Raw genomic sequence first — 18817 nt, 5'->3', positions numbered from 1 at the left:
GGGGATTGCGGGCACAATGCAGAGTACGAGGGTAAAGTTTACACCCTCAAAATTAGCTTCGGCACACCTGGTACCTCAGGAGGCGCTTGCAGTCGCCAGCCCAATAGGAGATGTACGACCAGTGGGGGTACTATTTCAGAAGATTAGCGAAGGGGAGCCGTTGGCACAATGACGAGTATCATTGCCACAGATCAATTTGGCCGTTCTGGCAACAGAAACTAGTACGACGGCAGGAGAAATTGGTACAACAGAAACTAGTACGACGACAACTGAAATTGGTATGTCGGCAGCAAGAACTAGTACAGCGGTAACAGAAGCTGGTACGATGGCAACAGAGACCGGTACAACATCAGCTAACTTAGAGGCAGCATTGGGTACTATGACAGATGAGGATATAGACGCGTCGCTGGATGGGTGGCTAGGACAGTTCGCGCTCGCCCCACACCTGCCCCCCTCCCCCGCACCACATAACATGGCTATCAGGCTAGGCGTGACTCCAGATAGCGAGGTCACTATTCCAGATGAGGAGAGACCCAATGATCAGAAGCAGCAGAGAAGGGACGAGCAGAGCAGTGGCCTGGAAGGGACTCTCACTGGACTCCATATCACACTACCTGATCCGAGTGACCTAGCAGGCTCACTCAGACGATTCCTGACGGAGCTACAAGGACTCTCGGATGTTGCACGAGGCATGGCTCAACTTACTGGACAGATGGAGGTCGGTAATTCAGCCGACGCGACACAACTGTATCAATTTATGGCCCAGGGGTGCAAAGATGAGTTCACGCAGTACCTTGAGCAGCAGGGATGGCCGGATAATAGTACACCGGAGATGATTCAGAACTGGACCCACAGGCACTTGATAGAAGGTTCAGGCACCTTAGGCACTACTTTCTGCAATATGGAGGGAAATTTTCGAGAGGTGTACTTACAGATGCGGCAACATCAAGTAGAGAAAGAGGCCCAACAGATCTACATAGTAACCCTGGAAAAAGAGAGCAGGAAGCAGATGGAGTTGGCCACAGTAGAGAAGAGCTTGAGGAAGGAGATGGAACTGAAGATGACTACATGTGAAGCCCGCTGCAGTATGCAAGAGGAGGCACAGGCATTGGCAGCCCAAGTGGCGGCACTCACTTCACTGCTGGAGCAAAAAGATAAAAAGCTAATGGAAGCAGCCCACATGGTAAAGAAAGCGCGGGAACGGTAGTTAATGGCAGAAAAGAACCTGAAAACTTAGGCCGGGCTACGACCTCCTCCTACTACCACTACAAGGACGCCTCCTCCCTCTTCTCAGTCTTAGGTGTGTTTTATTTCAGTTTCTCTTGTCTGAGTCGTTTGGAAGACGACTACGTTTTTTGGGGGGGATAATGTTAGGGGTAAAAACGTATGTTAGTATGAATAATAATTATAAGTGTGTTATGTTTTGCTATTGCTGAGAGGTTCTCGTTAGGTAGTTGGGAGTCGATGACGGTTGGCAACTTGGCCAACCGTCGGGTCTATATATTGTTTGGTTGGAACCTCGGCAGGGGGATCATGTATGGACAATTGGAGACATTGGAATAAAGATATAACTTTCTGGTCTAATGGTTATCATCTGTCATTTATATTATGATGTACAATTGCTCTGTTCTATGAATGCTTGGTACGTGCAGGTACTACTGTGTTATTGATTATTCACCACTATACCTTTAGGACTAAACACTGAACAAAATGAGGACTATCTTCTTATCTCTGCTCTATCAAGCAATGTTCCTACGGACAGTGATACTTGGATAATTGACAGTGGTGCCTCCAGACACATCTCAAGTTTTCGTGAGCATCTTTCAGATCTGATAGAAAAGGATACCAACCTTCATGTGGTAATCGGTGATGATGCTCGATACTCCATAAAAGGTTCTGGTACTACCTCTTTAAAACTAGATTCTGGTATTTCCTTACAACTCTGTGATATCCTTTTTGTACTTGGTAAAAAAATAAATCTTATTTCCATTTCTGCTTTAGAAGATAAGGGTTTGCATAAAGCATTTTCTGAAGGGAAAGTACTTGCTTGGTCTAAGAAATCTAATTTCAAAACTGCTCGTGTTATTGGAAATAGATGTGATAGTTTATATGAGCTTGCAGCTAATCCAATTCAAGCTCTCATCCATGAGGCCCCTGAATCATGCGAGCTATGGCAGAGAAGACTTGGACATCTACACTTTCAAGCTCTTCCCACTCTCGGTAAAATAGTTAAAGGTATGCCTAAACTTAGTTTATCTCATGATGATGCTTGTAAAGTTTGTGCAATGGGTAAGAATGTAAAGAACCCTTTTCATAAAAGTGATAGTAGGGCTAAAGAAAAGTTAGAACTTATTCATTCAGATTTATGTGGTCCCATGTTTGTAGCATCTCCTAGCGGCTTCCTTTATTATGTTATCTTCATAGATGATTTCTCTAGGAAAACATGGATTTACTTTCTTAAATCTAAAGAGTCTGAAGAAGTCCTAAACAGATTTAAAGAATTCAAAGCCTTGGTTGAAAACACCACTGGAAATCGAATTAAATGTTTAAGGTCTGACAATGGAGGTGAGTACACCTCAAGTAGTTTTTATGATTTATGTATTAAGGTAGGAATTAAGAGGGAGTTTTGTGTTCCCTACAATCCTCAGCAAAATGGAGTTGCTGAAAGAAAGACCAGGACCATTGTTGAAGCTGCAAGAGCCATGATTCATGATCAAGACCTGCAACCTTTTCTATGGACGGAGGCATCCAAAACAGCAATTTACATTCACAATAGATGTCCTCATCGTGCTCTAAAGAATGTAACCCTTGAAGAAGCCTTTACAGGAATCAAACCTGACATCGGCCACCTAAGGATATTCGGGAGCCTTGTGTATGTTCATGTGCCTAAAGAAAAACGAACCAAGTTGGATCCCTCTGGAAAGAAAGGCATCTTAGTGGGATACAATGAATCTTCCAAAGCCTTCAAAATCTACATTTCAGGTCAAAGGTATGTTGAGGTAAGTAGAGATGTAACTTTTGAAGAAGATATTGCTTTCAAAAGATCTAAAGGTTCATTATCTGATAATAATGATATGGTGATTGAAAATCAAGATTCAAAAGTTGATGCTAACCCTGAGACACAGAAGGAGTCCACTGACCTCTCGGATCAGGAAGTTCAGGATGACCCAGCAGAACCCATGGACTCTACAGATATACCTAAGGATATTGTGGTCTGCAAGAAGAGGCCACTTTGGGTTAGAAACACTATTCAAGATGCTGAAGGATTTGTTGCTCCCAGAGGAACCTTTAGAGATAGCAAGAGACCTCAAAATCATGCCAACTACATTTCTGTAATGTGTAATATGAATATCATTGAGTCTGAACCTCACAATGTCAAAGAAGCTATGTCCCATCATGCTTGGAAATCAGCCATGGATGAAGAGTATGGATCTATCATCAAGAATGATGTCTGGGACATTGTACCCAGACCCAAAGGTAAGTCTGTTGTTTCTTCTAAATGGTTGTTTAAAATTAAGCATAATGTCGATGGTAGTATTGAAAAATATAAAGCTAGATTTGTAGCCCGTGGTTTTTCTCAAAAAGAAGGAATAGATTATGTGGAAACTTTTGCTCTTGTTGTTAGATATATTTCTATTAGATCTATAATAGCTATTGCTGCAGCCAAAGGTTGGGAGCTGCATCAAATGGACGTTAAGACAGCCTTCCTCAATGGTGTCATTGAGGAAGAAGTCTATATTGAGCAACCAGAAGGTTATGTAATCCATAAAAGAGATTATCATGTTTGGAGGTTGAAGAAAGCCTTATATGGGCTCAAACAGGCCCCTCGTGCTTGGTATGAAAGAATTGATAAGTACTTACTAAGCTTAGGATTTCGTAAGAATGATGTTGATGCTAACATTTACTTGAAGATATATAATGATGATATGCTCATTCTGGTTTTGTATGTGGATGATTTATTTCTCACTGGTGAAAATAAATTAATCATAAGATGTAGGAAAGAATTAGCCTCAGAATTTGAAATGAAGGATTTAGGTCTAATGCGTTACTTCCTAGGGTTAGAAGTATGGCAAAAACCAAATGAAATTTTTCTAAGTCAAGGAAAGTACACTATTGATATTCTGAAAAGATTTAGAATGATGGATTGTAAACCCATGTCTACTCCTATGGAATCTAACTTAAAGAAGTTAAGTGTTTCTGCAACTAACTTTGATTTTGCAGATCCATTTGAGTACAGGCAGTTGATTGGATCCTTGATGTATCTAGTCAATACTAGACCAGAAATTTGTTATGCTGTGAATGCCCTCAATCAGTTCATGAGCTTGCCTAAACTTGTTCACCTGGTTGCTGCTAAGCACATTCTAAGATACTTGCGTGGCACTATTGGTTATGGGCTGAAATATTCACTTAATACCTCAATCTTCTTGGAAGGCTATTCAGATTCAGATTGGGCAGGAAGTGTCAAGGACCGGAAAAGTACTTCGGGTATCTGTTTCAATTTGGGCTCTGCAGTAATCTCTTGGGCATGTAGGAAGTAATCTTTGGTAGCATTAAGCACTACAAAAGTTGAGTACATTGCAGCATCTATTGCATCTAGAGAAGCAGTATGGCTTCGCAAACTTCTTGTTGGATTATTTGGTCAATCTAGTGGTCCTACCACTATTCATTGTGATAATCAAAGTTGTATAAAGATGTCGGTAAATCCTGTGTTCCATGACCGGTCCAAACATGTGGAAACACATTATCACTTCATTCGGGATATGGTGCAAAGAGGCACCATTCAGCTGAAGTATATTAGCACCGACAAACAGGTTGCAGATATTCTTACCAAACCCTTATCCAGAGTGAAGTTCGAATACTTCAGAGACAGACTTGGTATTGTGGAAAATGAAGCCCTGGTTGAGAGGGAGCTTCAATCTTAGTAACTCTATCTGCAGCGTTTTGATCATTCCGTGCTTGTGTGCAAGAATGAAAGGATCCACTCTATGCTTGTGTGCTAGATGGAAAATTGTAATTATATAAAGACCCACTTGTGTATTACACTTTCTATGCTTGTGTGCTAGAACCATCCTATGCTTGTGTGCTAGGTGGAAGATGTAATTCTATGCTTGTGTGCTAGATGGAACTCTAAAGGTTCAGATTATGTATTCTCTTCTTCCCTAGTTAAGAGGGAGTGTTGTTTATAACTAGGAAAGAGGGTTCGGATTGCCCTAAGGCAACATCCGAACCCCATTGGACTAGGTCCTTCCCTTAAAGGTACCGTGGAGGACCAGTCCTATAAGGGTAACGTGCCCCTAAACAAAGACCAGCCCTATTTACCACGCCACTCTAATTTAACTTGGCGCCAAATAATGCATATATTCAACAAAGCCGACTTGGAGTTATATGAGTTAAATACTCATATAAATAAAGATCATTTGCTAAGCACAAATCACTCATTTCATTTTCTCATGCAATCAGCGAAATTGCTCTACAACTAAATGTGCGAAATATAGAAGAGGATTGGGCGAGTTTGTTCAAGAAGATAGAAAGCATTTGGTGTTCCTTGATGCAGACTTGGTGTAATTAGAAGGGCAAATCTGATATGATAAAAGGGAGCAGATCTGAAGAGTCAAGCTAAGTATTGTATTGATGCAATTAAGATTGAATACATAATCTGACCTGTGGGTCTTTAGTGCTGGGTTTTTTTTTTCCTCCTTGGAGGTTTTCCCAGGGCATTTGTGTTGGTCTCTTGCTCTCTTGTTTTCATTCTTGCATTTACTTGTTTATGGTTTACTTAATGTTAGCAAACAATTAAATGCTGGAAATCTGATTACTGATCTAGGTCACAATATTAACACATGTTACTTGTGAAGGATGGCAATAAAATCTATAGTAACAACAACAATATTTAGAACAATGGTGCTAAAGAAAAAATTGAATTAGTATTTAAATGATGCACCTTAGTGAGTCCTTCCATTTACCATCCATTCTGTATTCCCCTCTACCATAGCATGACTTATCAGCATCCTTATATTCCTTCACAAGACCCATTGTCCTTTTCTAATCCCTTTAGGAATCCCATGGACATCTCAACCATGGTTAGGTTTAGCCAGCATACTTGATATTTTTTCACTATTTTTGTTCCTTAGTCAAGCCCACATTTTCAACCTTGACTGAGGTGGTTGCCCAGTTTTGAACATAGGTTGATATTGTTATATGTATAAATATCATATCCCCCAAACTATACATGGACACAAGACGATTCTATGCAACAAAATTCCTGCACTGCCACTTAAAAGACAAACAATCTAAAGGCTCAGCAAAGAAATATTGTTTGCAAAGACAAGTTTTGGATTCAAAACTAGAGTAACATCAACAACATATACCAGGTCTTAAGAAGTCCCTACAATAGTTTATACTTTATTATGTCTTTTTTATCCTTCTTGGCTTCACCAAAAGACGTCTAGTCCCACTATAGAACTACTGTGATCAAAGGGGAAGATTAATGCACCAAGCCAAGTCTAACTAAGTAACCCAGAGCCCTATATTATTTCATTTTAGGCATACATGACAGTCATTTTATTTACTTTACTTGTTGCCTTACATAGTTCCATACTTACTGCCCGTTTAAGTGAGTATACTAAATAAGAGAAGACTTCTACTTTTAATGACCTTAGAGGCTTACTAGACAGAGTCCTCTTCTAAGTGCACAGGTGTGTATCTCATATGCAAAATATTAAATATGCACGTATCCAAGAAATCTATAAAGAACATTAGAAAATAGATCTTGATATCACACTAGAAAACTACTTCTCTAAAACTCTTTCATATGGCTTCTGTTTCTCTCTCATGTCAACCACGAAACCTTCATAATTATCAACCCCTCTTATTTCCTAGTACTCAGGTTCTCAATTTCAAATTAAATATTACGATTAGATTGTGAAACGGAATAAATACTTGCAATAGCATTGTCTTTGTAAATATTGTAAAATGCACTTCTATGCAGCCTGCAACTAGCTAATATTTAACAAATAGTGATGAAATATAAAGCCAGGTTGGAAAAGGCATGCCTTGGTTATAATCCAAATGATAGCTAGGAGGACTGTAATTGCATGAATCCCAATATTCCCCTACAGAAAACATTGGTCCTGCTGCCTCAATATATTCCTTCACAAATTTTGCTGCAAAACTGTAAACGAAAGCAGTCCACATCTCAAAATGCTGAGTTCATGAATAACATAACATTGTGAACTGGACCATATAATAATGTCATAAAACATGGAAATAAAAATGCTCGTGATCATACCCTTTAGCAAAATCAAATCGGAAATCTTGAAAACCAACACTTTTCCTGAGCCATTGTAACCAGTTTTTTAAGTCATTGCGTACAAAATCCTGGGTGTGGTCAATATTTGGTACTCCATGGAAATTATCTCCTGTGCTCCAATTGCCCTAGGGATATGATGATTAACAAATAAATTATCATACAGAACAGATTGTGCAACCTTTAAAGTCAGCTTTGTGTTGAATAGATAATATGGACACCATATTATATGATTGGTAGTACTTAATATTTGGATTTGCACAAATAAAATGGAACGATCCAAGTAAAATCTGATTGAATAAAAAGGACTGAATTGAAAACTTGCTGCATTTGTTCCTACTATCCTATAACAAGAAGATCATCATCCGGTTCTCTTTTTATGTAGACCCTTGGATTGATGTTGAATATTTCCTATTTAGCCTAATGCACTAAACATTTGCTTAAGCTATTTTATCTATTTACATGATATTTTTTAGGTAAACAAATTTATACATGAGACTCTAAACTATTACATTCATCATGATAAATATTTTCAACAGATCAAAAAATGTACAAAATCATCATTGCTGGAATAATTTAAGATACATAATAAGAATGATTACAGATAGATCCGATATGAGTTATGTGATGGCCTACACATTATGCTCATTGTTATTGAAAGCCAAAATTCAGTGAACACCCATTAGGAATCAAATAATGAACTCACATTTATTCACAACCAGAGCAATAAGGTTATTTTTCCATAAGGTTGCATGAATTTCTACTAGCTACTCACGGTAAGGTCAAGATCATTGCTTACATAATATGCCATGCACATCTAACCAATACCGACAATATGTACTAAATAACTCAAAAGCATCTAAGAACTTATTGTTAAGTGATGTGTTTATTCAGGTCTTCTTGAAAAGTTAAATTCAACCAAAGGATATACACAATATTAATGCCCAAAATAGTTCTTCCTTAATCCAATTGCACTTAAGAAAACTGTTCCAGCTGTAACAAAAGGTTCTCATCCAGCACCTTGGCAACATACGCATTCTAATGAAATAGCATGATAGCAACAACAAATTTAAACTCAACCTGAACTACAATTATTAATATTCATTTTGATCTAAAAAATAGATAAACTAGCGCTTGCACCAAAATAGAGGTGCAATGGTTAGGCCGATAGTAATATATGCTAAATATGGATGAGTGTAAATTTAATTAGAACTATAAATTATAGAAAATGCTTGTACAATATAACATATTCATCATGATGTGTAGAGATGATTAATTCACAGAGTTGGGTACATTAAATACATTTATTTTTGGATGTCTTCTTTGTTCCCGATGCCGAGATGTAGTGAGGAATATTTCATGTCATTTATTTCTGAAGGTGTTGAAGACTTCTCAGAGACGCCACTTAGGATGTGTAAAATAAATGCAAGATTTAAGTAAAAAATGCATAATGTACATAAATATTGGAAACACAAAATTATTAAACTTGGACAACGATATTCATAACTTTTTTATGTTTTTCAAAGTTTATGATATTATTTCAAAATATTTCTAATTCTGAATTAAACACTGTAATATTTACATTGTAATAATAATAATATAATGATAAAAATAATAATTATGATGTTCAAATGATTATTCAAAAAAATAGTAATTAAAAAGGTAATTTTAATATACTAATAATAATTTAATAATAATATAAGACAGCATAATAATAATGTACTTGAAATGTACAGCCTGAGTTGGCCTAGTGGTTGAAAACTTGTGCTCTTGAAAGAGAGGTCACAAGTTCAAATCCCATAGGGGGTAGGGTATGTACATCTTATCGGCTTCGGCCTATTACCGATCAAAAAAAAATAAAAAAATAATGTACTTGAAATGTTTTTGAATTTGACTATAAATTTTTTAGAGTTTTATTTTGAAATATTTTTAGCTTTGACTCTAGAAATAATAAATATTCTATTGTCATAATTAAAATTATATTATTCTATTTGTTTTTAGATTTAAAGTTAGATTATATTACAAAGAAGAATTTGAATATATATCTATAACTAAAATTAATATTTATATAATATTTAATGGGATCAATTGATAATTTCTACTGCTATGGTAATAGATAAAATTTGTCAGGAAATTGGCAAAATTTGGATCAAAATGTAGGTTAATAATTAAATCAAAAGATAACAATTTTTCGTAGTTAATGTAGAAGAAATTTGAAATTTGTCATAAGTACAGCTATCTGGACATTTTCCCCACACAAAAAGGGATTATACTAAATGTTGGCAAAACCAAAATTCTATATAAGAATATGAAATGCACAAAAAGGTGGCCAAAAAAAAAGTTTAAATAGTGGTGCAAGCATGTGAACCCTAAGCATCACCAGGTCAAAATTTTCAACTAGTTCCTTAGTCTTTTAGGAAATATAATTATTTTAATAAAACTAAGAAATGATTTAATCTTATTATTTTTACTTTAAAAAATAAATTATAATTAGGTAAGATGATTTAGTCTAATTAAGGGAAAGATTCTACTTTTAAAAAAAATTCTTATAATTAAGGGATCCCACTGAAAGAAAAGGAGATTTATTAGAATTCTCTTAGCTTTTTAAGATGGTATTATCCCTCTCACATTACATCCTACCGCACCTTTAAAGAAATTTCTCATGTGGCACCTTAGGAAGAGTATTAAGGATTTGATTTTTCTTTTTTTGGTTTGACTCTCTCAGTTTTGGAAGTGACTGGATCATGCCCATAGAATATAGAGTATGAGGGCATTTTTTTAAAAAGAAAAGCCAAAAAAGAAGGCATTACGCTAGAACATTTTCTTGGTGAAAACCCTAATCGAGCATACAATTAAAGTTTGACACGGGAATTTCTGATTACTTTCCGTGACTTTATTCCCACAGTTCACGCCCTCCTGATTGAAGATATCAACGGTTAGAAAATCTAGGATAAGGAATAGGAATGCGTGATCAGATATATAATGGGAGAGTACTGCTAACAATTTGTCGTGCCAAATATGGTTGAAACATCCCACAATATCGATTTGTATAAATTGTTCAACTAATCCCCAGCTTCCTACTTCCACAAATAATGTCCACTGGAAGTATCTACTGTTTGCCCTCTCGGGTAAACGGTTAAATGCAGAAAGTAAATGCACAGAACATAATGGAAATATATTAAATAACCAGCCTCTGTATTAATTCCACAGTCCATGTACAATAAGTGCTTATAACATTACATCTGACATGACTAACTTGCTCCTTTCGAAGAAAAGGTACACAATATATAATACCCGAAGGGGTACGACACAACCGTCGCGACTCCAACTACCTACCCATCGGCTAACTAACTGACCGCCGTAACTCATTATTACCGACGACAACATAAACATAATATAACAACATAACATAATGATTATTCCCGGCAACATCTACAATGCTAAACTGTATGGGAATTGCAATGGGTACTTGTAATGTCCCCTACTAGATATAGGCCAGTTTTAATAATAATTAATCTATTTCGAATCTTTCGAGACATTTATGATTTAAATTGATTATTTAGGAGACAATTGCTCTTCTGATTATTTGAAACAAATCGTTATTTCAATACTACAATGTAATTATTTCTTAATCAAGAAAATCATGAATGATATAAGTGGGATTAAGGTTGGACACGTACCTTATATTGCATGAGTATAGTCCTGGAAGGACAACCTACACCCAAAAGGAAAGACAAACACCTTAGTACTTGCTTCTGCAGACTTGACTAATACGATTTGTGTTGATGCTTGGTTGCTGGCACAAGTGATGCCTTCGATCTGCTGTAGATTGCTTTTTGTTTTCTGCTACGATCCGAACTGATATCTTTTTATGGTTCGAACGGGTTTCGCCTTTATTCTTCTCTTTTCCATAATTTCCCCTTTTCTAAGATTATTGGATGTTTCTATTATGTGTTTCCTTGATCTGTTTGTTCTGTTCTTGGATTTATGTTCCAACTCTTACTTGCCTTGGTCTAATTGTTTTCCTCCTGGATTATGTTCGAATTCCTAGTTGGAGGCTGCCACTAACAAGGATGTTACTGCCTGTAACTTATTAACAGTTCTGATCTGATCTGATTGATGCTGTTCCCACTGGATGATTTTGATTCCTTTCCTTCATATCTCTCAATGTGAGGGAGAGGTCACACCTCTTCATCATGTATGCCCTTTGGCAAGAGACACCCCCTTTCACCATTAGCACCCTTTGAAAGAGTGCAACTCTTCATTGTTTCTGCCCCTTTGGAAGGGACACAACCTTTCACAATTAGATCTGCACTTCCTATTTAAATCGGATCTGCACTTCTGATTTCCAAAATTATCCCCCCTTCAAATGAATTCTCTTCTCCCTTTTATACCTCATATTTGGGGGAGTCACAATTTATCATTTCATGCCTTTTGACCATCATTAATTTTAATTATATTCTGTTATATTTTTATTTTTATTTTTATTCTTTTTGTATTTTTATTTTTATTATTATTATTTATTATTAAATTATATTTCAGAGTGGGGACATTAAGTACTCAAAAAGCCCATAAATTAAAGAGATGAATGTAACATCAAAATGTGTTGACATTGAAGGAATGAAAATCTTCCTCCATATTGTCAAATGGTTTAGAAGAAAAGATTAGTTCTGTAGTGTTTATTATGATGAAAATAGATGTAATAGAGCCTCTGAGGATTGCAGTATCTAGTTGTCAATGTTTCATTTCCCCAAGCTAAAAGATTCAGATATCTATGGGAAACTTGAGATGATTGCCATTAAACTTGACCAAACCCTGGGCAACTTAAAAGAGCATTAAGAAGGAATTACAAATCTTGATAACGACAAGCTTGATAGTGTGTCCCCTGAAGGAACCAATTCGCTCGATGCCAAAGGTGACTTGGGCTAGTGTGCCTCCTTTGGAAGTTCTCGTCCCTGAAATGCATTGTAAATGCCAATAGTGTCACATCCCCTCCTATATACTCTTATTTTGATACTTAGTTGTGTTGGTGCCTTAGATGGATACTAGTTACAGAGACAATGGTTTTGATGCCCTACAAGATTTTGGTTTTTTTGCTAACAAAGGTATTCGGTTTTTCAATGATGCCCTAAATGGTATTGAATGCTAGAGATAGTGGTTTAGCCTAAATGATGCCCTAGTTGAAAATGGTTTTATTTCTTATTTTCGAATATTATAAATATATGAAATGTTGTGATGTTCATTTTGTTAATGCATAGATAGCTTCGGTAAGATAAATGATTGAATGAGAGATAAATGAAGTCTCTCATTCAATCATTTATCCTATCGATTATTCAAATGAATATCATCATGCCCTCAATTGATAAGCATTCTTTATTTATATAGAATTCCGATGTGATAATCTATTATATTAGTTGCATTCACCGATTAGCAAATCAGGATAACCATCGCAAAACTGATTTGATGATTGTCGGTAAACTGAACATCAATTAGTATTTAATGATTATGCTTGAACCGCTTGTTATCTGGGAGATGTAATAAACTCACACCGATTGATATCGGGTGTTAAGGAAAACATTCGAAGCATTAATATAACCATATACCGATCAGTATGACTTCGAATATAATATGCACCGATCAATGGTTAATGAATATAATCATTAGTTAAGTGATCAGTGTCTGTTAACATAGACACCGATTCACTTCGGTTACCTTGCAATACCAAACACCATAATTAATACCGATTGGCATGTCGGTTAAACATGTTACGTAAGTCTCGATTAGTATCGGGTTGGCAAATATGTCATATGTTATGTGATCACCGATTAATATCGGGTTGGCAAATATGTTGTGTTATGTGATCACCGATTAATATCGGGCTGACAAATATGTTTAACACCGGTTGATATTATATACCAAAGGGTGCGATCAAGTAGTGTCTTGATCGGTCATGTCCATAAGACATGACCGGTCAAGGCACTTCTTGATCCTCCCCTCTCATATATATATATCATATGGCATTTAAGAAAAAGGACATAGAAATTATAAAATGCTCCTCTCACCTGTCATACAAAAGTAGACAATCAGATTTATCATATAAGTAGACAATACATAGATCAATAAAATATAACTAGAATATATCTTGCATATTGAATTGAGAATTGAACATCATTACCTGGTATCAGAGCCAAGTTAAATCGAACCTAAGGCTGTTCAATTTTGTGGAAAATTCAAACAAGCATATATTCAACATCAAATTCTTCTAATGGGTAACGTCATCAGATTTGAAGATCCTATCAGATTTGTTGAAGCAATCAGACAACTCCTTGTCTAGGTCGAAACTTCTTTAAGCGTGGTGATTTGGATATCCCGATTGCCTATTCTAATGCAATCTGGATATTAAAGAAGATCGACTCTACTCTCAAGGAATCAATTGCAGTTTGCACATTAAGAGCCAAGTTCTTTGTGGAATCACCAGGGAGCGATTCTTTGTAAATCGAACAAGGCAATAAGGAAGGTTGCAAGTCAAAGTTTGATGGCAAATATGTGTCTCTAACTATCCATAAAATCAAAGGAGTAACTAGTGCACTCTGGATGAACACTTGTTCGCAGTGCCTTGTTATCATCAGACAACAACGACTGTATGATCAATTGTCAGGCATTCCTACCATGAGACAATATTATCTTGTTAAGTACCTTTCTGTACGAGGATGGGTTCGAACATGCCGCATGAAGAGGTCTATCACATTCATAGAGTAATGATACATAAGTTGATGGATATTATCGCAGACTGTTTTTGCAGAGGCGATGCCATAGTACACACACCTCGTGAACACAGTTACGAATACAGTTGTGCTACAAAGATGATAGAGTATGTAGCATCAAAATGCGGAAGAGATGATCTTCCATGTTCCAAGCAGACACTGCAAAGCAATGCAATGTGGAGAGACTTCTCTTCATCTTGTCTTCTCGGCAGGGTCACGCAAATACGTTTCATTTGTTTTTGAAAAAGGAGCTGAAGTAGACGTTCAAGATGACCGGAAACAGATACCGCTAGACAATGCAATTACATGTAGGCAAGATGCAGTCACAAATGTCTTTATGAAACTAGAACAAATTTCTGTAGTAATAAAAAAAATAAAAAATAAAAATTGATCAACAACGAAAGCTCAAGGGAGGCGGCAAGATCTCGATCTGACATAGAGCTGATGGATTGTCTGTGTATCGAATCACTTAGCAAGTTTTTGTGATTAATAGTTCCATCTATTGGATTGGGCATTAAGGTTTATCTTTAATGTTGTTTGGCGCTAGTGCCACAACATTGGAAACAATACTCATATATTTGCCAGTGAGAGAGCGACATGAGAAGCGACGGTCTTACTGTAAACAAATCCAATTTGATACTCTCTTTCCATAGCATGTACAGATTTGCAGAGAAGGGTCTTCATTTGAATGCATGGCTGGTAAGATTATTGAGGAAGATCGATGCCACATTGATACTGCTAAGTGTCTTGTACGTGGCATATGGGCTCAACATCTCACAGATCCTGGTTATGTCATATGAACACAACAACTAAAAGCATGTGTATCAAAGAGAAGCCATCAAATGAGATCTAAATCTTCAAGTGCAAAGAATCAGGAATGAAAAATTGTTGGATTGCGAGGAAGACTAATAAACAAAGAGATAAGTAATCCATGGTTGATTAATGGTCATGAATTTCCTATGTTGTTATTAATTCATGCAATTACATTATGCGTGTTATTTGTGAATCAAACATTGTCAGTAGGTGTCCACACACGACAAGCTGCATTTGAATATCTTGTTTCAATTTCTTCAACATACTATGAGAAACTTGCCCCTTACATGCAGGACTTCTTTGGAATCTCAACAAAAGCAGTTAAAAGTGATGAAGAGCTTGTTGCTCTTTAGGCTATAGAGCTTTGATGTACTATTTGTGATGAAGAATTCAGGAAGAATATGGAGGGGACTTTAGTGGAGATTCTGATATTTCACATTTCCATCTATAAACAAGTATTTGCCTGCAGAAGTGCAACAGTCCATGAGGAAGCAACGTTGACCATAGGGGCTCTTGTTTATGCTACTAGTGGTGAATTTGCTAAGTACATACCAGAGTTCTATAAGTCATGTTTTGCAGGTGATCTTTCGAGATAAAGAAAAGACAAACCAAGAAGCATAAGAGATTTCATTCAAGGGAGAAAGAACTCGATGCTTGCAGTCATAGGACTGAGTTGATGGCAGTAAGTATTTATCGAAGAAGAAGAACCCATACAGTTTGTCCTTGCGATCTGGTTCTTCGAAGAGGAGGTCAGATGGTTGATATCAGATTCAGAGGCAGTCTAACATTTCATCAAAAGCAACCTTAGACAAGGAGGTTAGATGGTTGATATCAGATTCAGAGGGAGTCTAACATTTCATCAGAAGCAACCTTAGACAAGCAGGTCAGATGGTTGATATCAGATTCAGAGGGAGTCTAACATTTCATCAAAAGCAACCTTAGACAAGGAGGTCAGAAGGTTGATATCAGGCTCAGAGGGAGCCACACCATCAGGAAGATATGCTTAATGCATTCTTCTCGGTGAGAGAGAAGTTTGAGGAGAAAGCCCTTGTTAATACACTCTTCTCTGTGAGGGAGAAGTTTAAGGAGAAGGCCCATGTTCCACCCTCTAGGAATAGCCATGATGAATGTCATCATGTTGGGTACCATGATGAATCGTGTTCCACCCTCTAGGAGTAGGCATGGTGGATGTCATTTCATAACTATATTATTAACAAGGATTCCTCCCTAGCTAAGAGGGAGTGTTGATGTTGTAGTGGCCACCCTTGTGAAGAGACAGATGGTGTCATTGAGGACCAACCCCTTGTGAAAGGGTGCCTCCCTCATATATATAGAAGATGCAAACTCATTCTCTGATCCATTCAATTTATGTGAAGAGCAGTTTATATATTAGTTAGAGCAGATCGATCCTGTGAAGAAGGCCAATCAAATTTGTTCTTGTGAAGTTTGCTTCAAGGAGTGAAGCAATATATATTGGGCCCGTATCTTGCATTATTGCTAGACATATTTGATATATAAAGAAGACATTTTTATGTTGGGTGTTTCTCCCTCGAGTAGAAGGGTTTTCCCTTGGAGATCAAACTACAGATATTCTGACCAAACCTCTTTCAGAGTGAAGGTTGATCACTTCAGAAAAGGTTTAGGTATGATAGAAAGGTAATTTGCTTTGTAATCTATATTTGCATGTTTAACGTGTAAACTTCTTTGTCATGACAGGACATTTTTGGATTTTATCCCCTAGGTTCATATCTAAGAGGTGACGACGATCTCTCAAGATAATGAACACTTGTATGGTGACATTATAAGGTGACGATCTTATAATGTCCAAACCAGTTATCATGGTGGATCTCTGGTGGATCATGGATGAAGCCATGATTGTGTTGTGGTAAAACATTCATATGAAGTGTTAGTGCACATACCACAACTTGGATAAGATGAGAATTTAAATCTTTCTCATATGATTATCCTGAAGTATTGCGTGTTTAGGCAATACTGATATCACATGCTTAGGTGATATCCTGTCAACACAAGATTGATGTGATGGACATCTGTATCATGTGTCTAGGTGATACTTCATATCATGTGATTAGGTGATATGACATTTGTATAAGGTGTTTTTGCACATACCACAACTTGGATAAGATGAGAATTTATGATTATCCTTAAAGATTGCGTGTTTAAACAATATTGATATCACATGCTTAGGTGATATCCTGTCATCATAAGATTTACGTGATGGACATTTGTATCACGTGTTTAGGTTATATCATGTGATTAGGTGATATAATTTTCTAGAGTGTTAGATTGAGTGGAGAATGCTAACTATGATTTGAATTGTGATGCTTGAATATATTGTTTGCTTTTATCTTACCTAGCTAAGAGGGAGTGTTAATGCATGATAGCTTCAGTAAGATAAATGATTGAATGAGAGATAAATGAAGTCTCTCATTCAATCATTTATCCTATCGATTACTCAAATGAATATCATCATGCCCTCAATTGATAAGCATTCTTTATTTATATAGAATTCCGATGTGATAATCTATTATATTAGTTGCATTCACCGATTAGCAAATCAGGATAACCATCGCAAAACCGATTTGATGATTATCGGTAAACTGAACATCAATTAGTATTTAATGATTATGCTTGAACCGCTTGTTATCTGGGAGATGTAATAAACTCACACCGATTGATATCGGGTGTTAAGGAAAACATTCGAAGCATTAATATAACCATATACTGATTAGTATGACTCCGAATATAATATGCACCGATCAATGGTTAATGAATATAATCATTAGTTAAGTGATTGGTGTCTGTTAACATAGACACCGATTCACTTCGGTTACCTTGCAATACCAAACGCCATAATTAATACTGATTGGCATGTCGGTTAAACATGTTATGTAAGTCTCGATTAGTATCGGGTTGGCAAATATGTCATATGTTATGTGATCACCGATTAATATCGGGTTGGCAAATATGTTATGTGTTATGTGATCACCGATTAATATCGGGCTGAAAAATATGTTTAACACTGGTTGATATTAAATACCAAAGCGTGCGATCAAGTAGTGTCTTGATCGGTCATGTCCATAAGACATGACCGGTCAAGGCACTGCTTGATCCTCCCCTCTCATATATATATATATCATATGGCATTTAAGAAAAAGGACATAGAAATTATAAAATGCTCCTCTCACCTGTCATACAAAAGTAGACAATCAGATTTATCATATAAGTAGACAATACATAGATCAATAAAATATAACTAGAATATATCTTGCATATTGAATTGAGAATTGAACATCATTTACACATTTACGTAAAGTAATGTTATAATTCATCTTTTGTTTTTAACAAATATAAACGTTACGGTTGAATTATCAAGATGACGGACTAACTACTTTGGTTTGGACAAGTGGATGCAGGAACGACTCGGCCTCCTAGAAGAAGGGGAAAAAGATATTACTGGGAAAGAGGGAAGTGAAATGGTTATGGTCAATGATTGAATGAATTATAAAACTGGTATGTACTACCTAATGTAAGCTAGTGGGACCTTGTCAACCTAGTTTTCCCTATTAGGACCATGGAAATTATGTCCATTAGTATCTCCGACTTGCTCCGGCTCATTTGTCGGACCTTTGTTCTTGCGTTGCGGAATCATTATTTTGTACCTTCTATTATTGTCTTAATTAATACCTTAATTAGACATGTTTTCGACTTGCGAAAGTCGACTCCATTTATATTTACGTTAAAATATATATATATAATGACAATTGATAAATTATTTTAATAAAGGTGTTTTGTTCTTAAATTTGATTGCCTTAAAAAAAAGAAAATGTTAATAATCTTTACTTTTTTACTTAATGTACTTATTAAAATATAAAAGAAATAGCTTAGTTATTTTAATTTTACTTGGACCTTAATT

At 36.3% G+C, this 18817-nt stretch overlaps 1 protein-coding gene across 1 annotated transcript in view; it reads right to left on the bottom strand.

The window, feature by feature from the left end:
• The window catches only part of LOC131070900 (probable alpha-amylase 2), a 229350-nt gene that overhangs the window by 64941 nt on the left and 145592 nt on the right, over window positions 1-18817 (bottom strand). Inside the window, exons 7-8 of the mRNA XM_058006569.2 lie at window positions 7289-7434; window positions 7053-7171 (exon numbers count right to left, since the gene is read on the bottom strand). Coding sequence (XP_057862552.2) covers window positions 7053-7171; window positions 7289-7434 — 265 coding nt within the window. The remainder of the gene's footprint in view (window positions 1-7052; window positions 7172-7288; window positions 7435-18817) is intronic.

Source organism: Cryptomeria japonica, chromosome 1 (genome assembly GCF_030272615.1).
Source record: "Cryptomeria japonica chromosome 1, Sugi_1.0, whole genome shotgun sequence".
Classification (NCBI taxonomy): domain Eukaryota; kingdom Viridiplantae; phylum Streptophyta; class Pinopsida; order Cupressales; family Cupressaceae; genus Cryptomeria; species Cryptomeria japonica.
The sequence above is the reverse complement of the archived record's forward strand: the minus strand, read 5'-3'. Positions and strand labels throughout refer to the sequence as shown.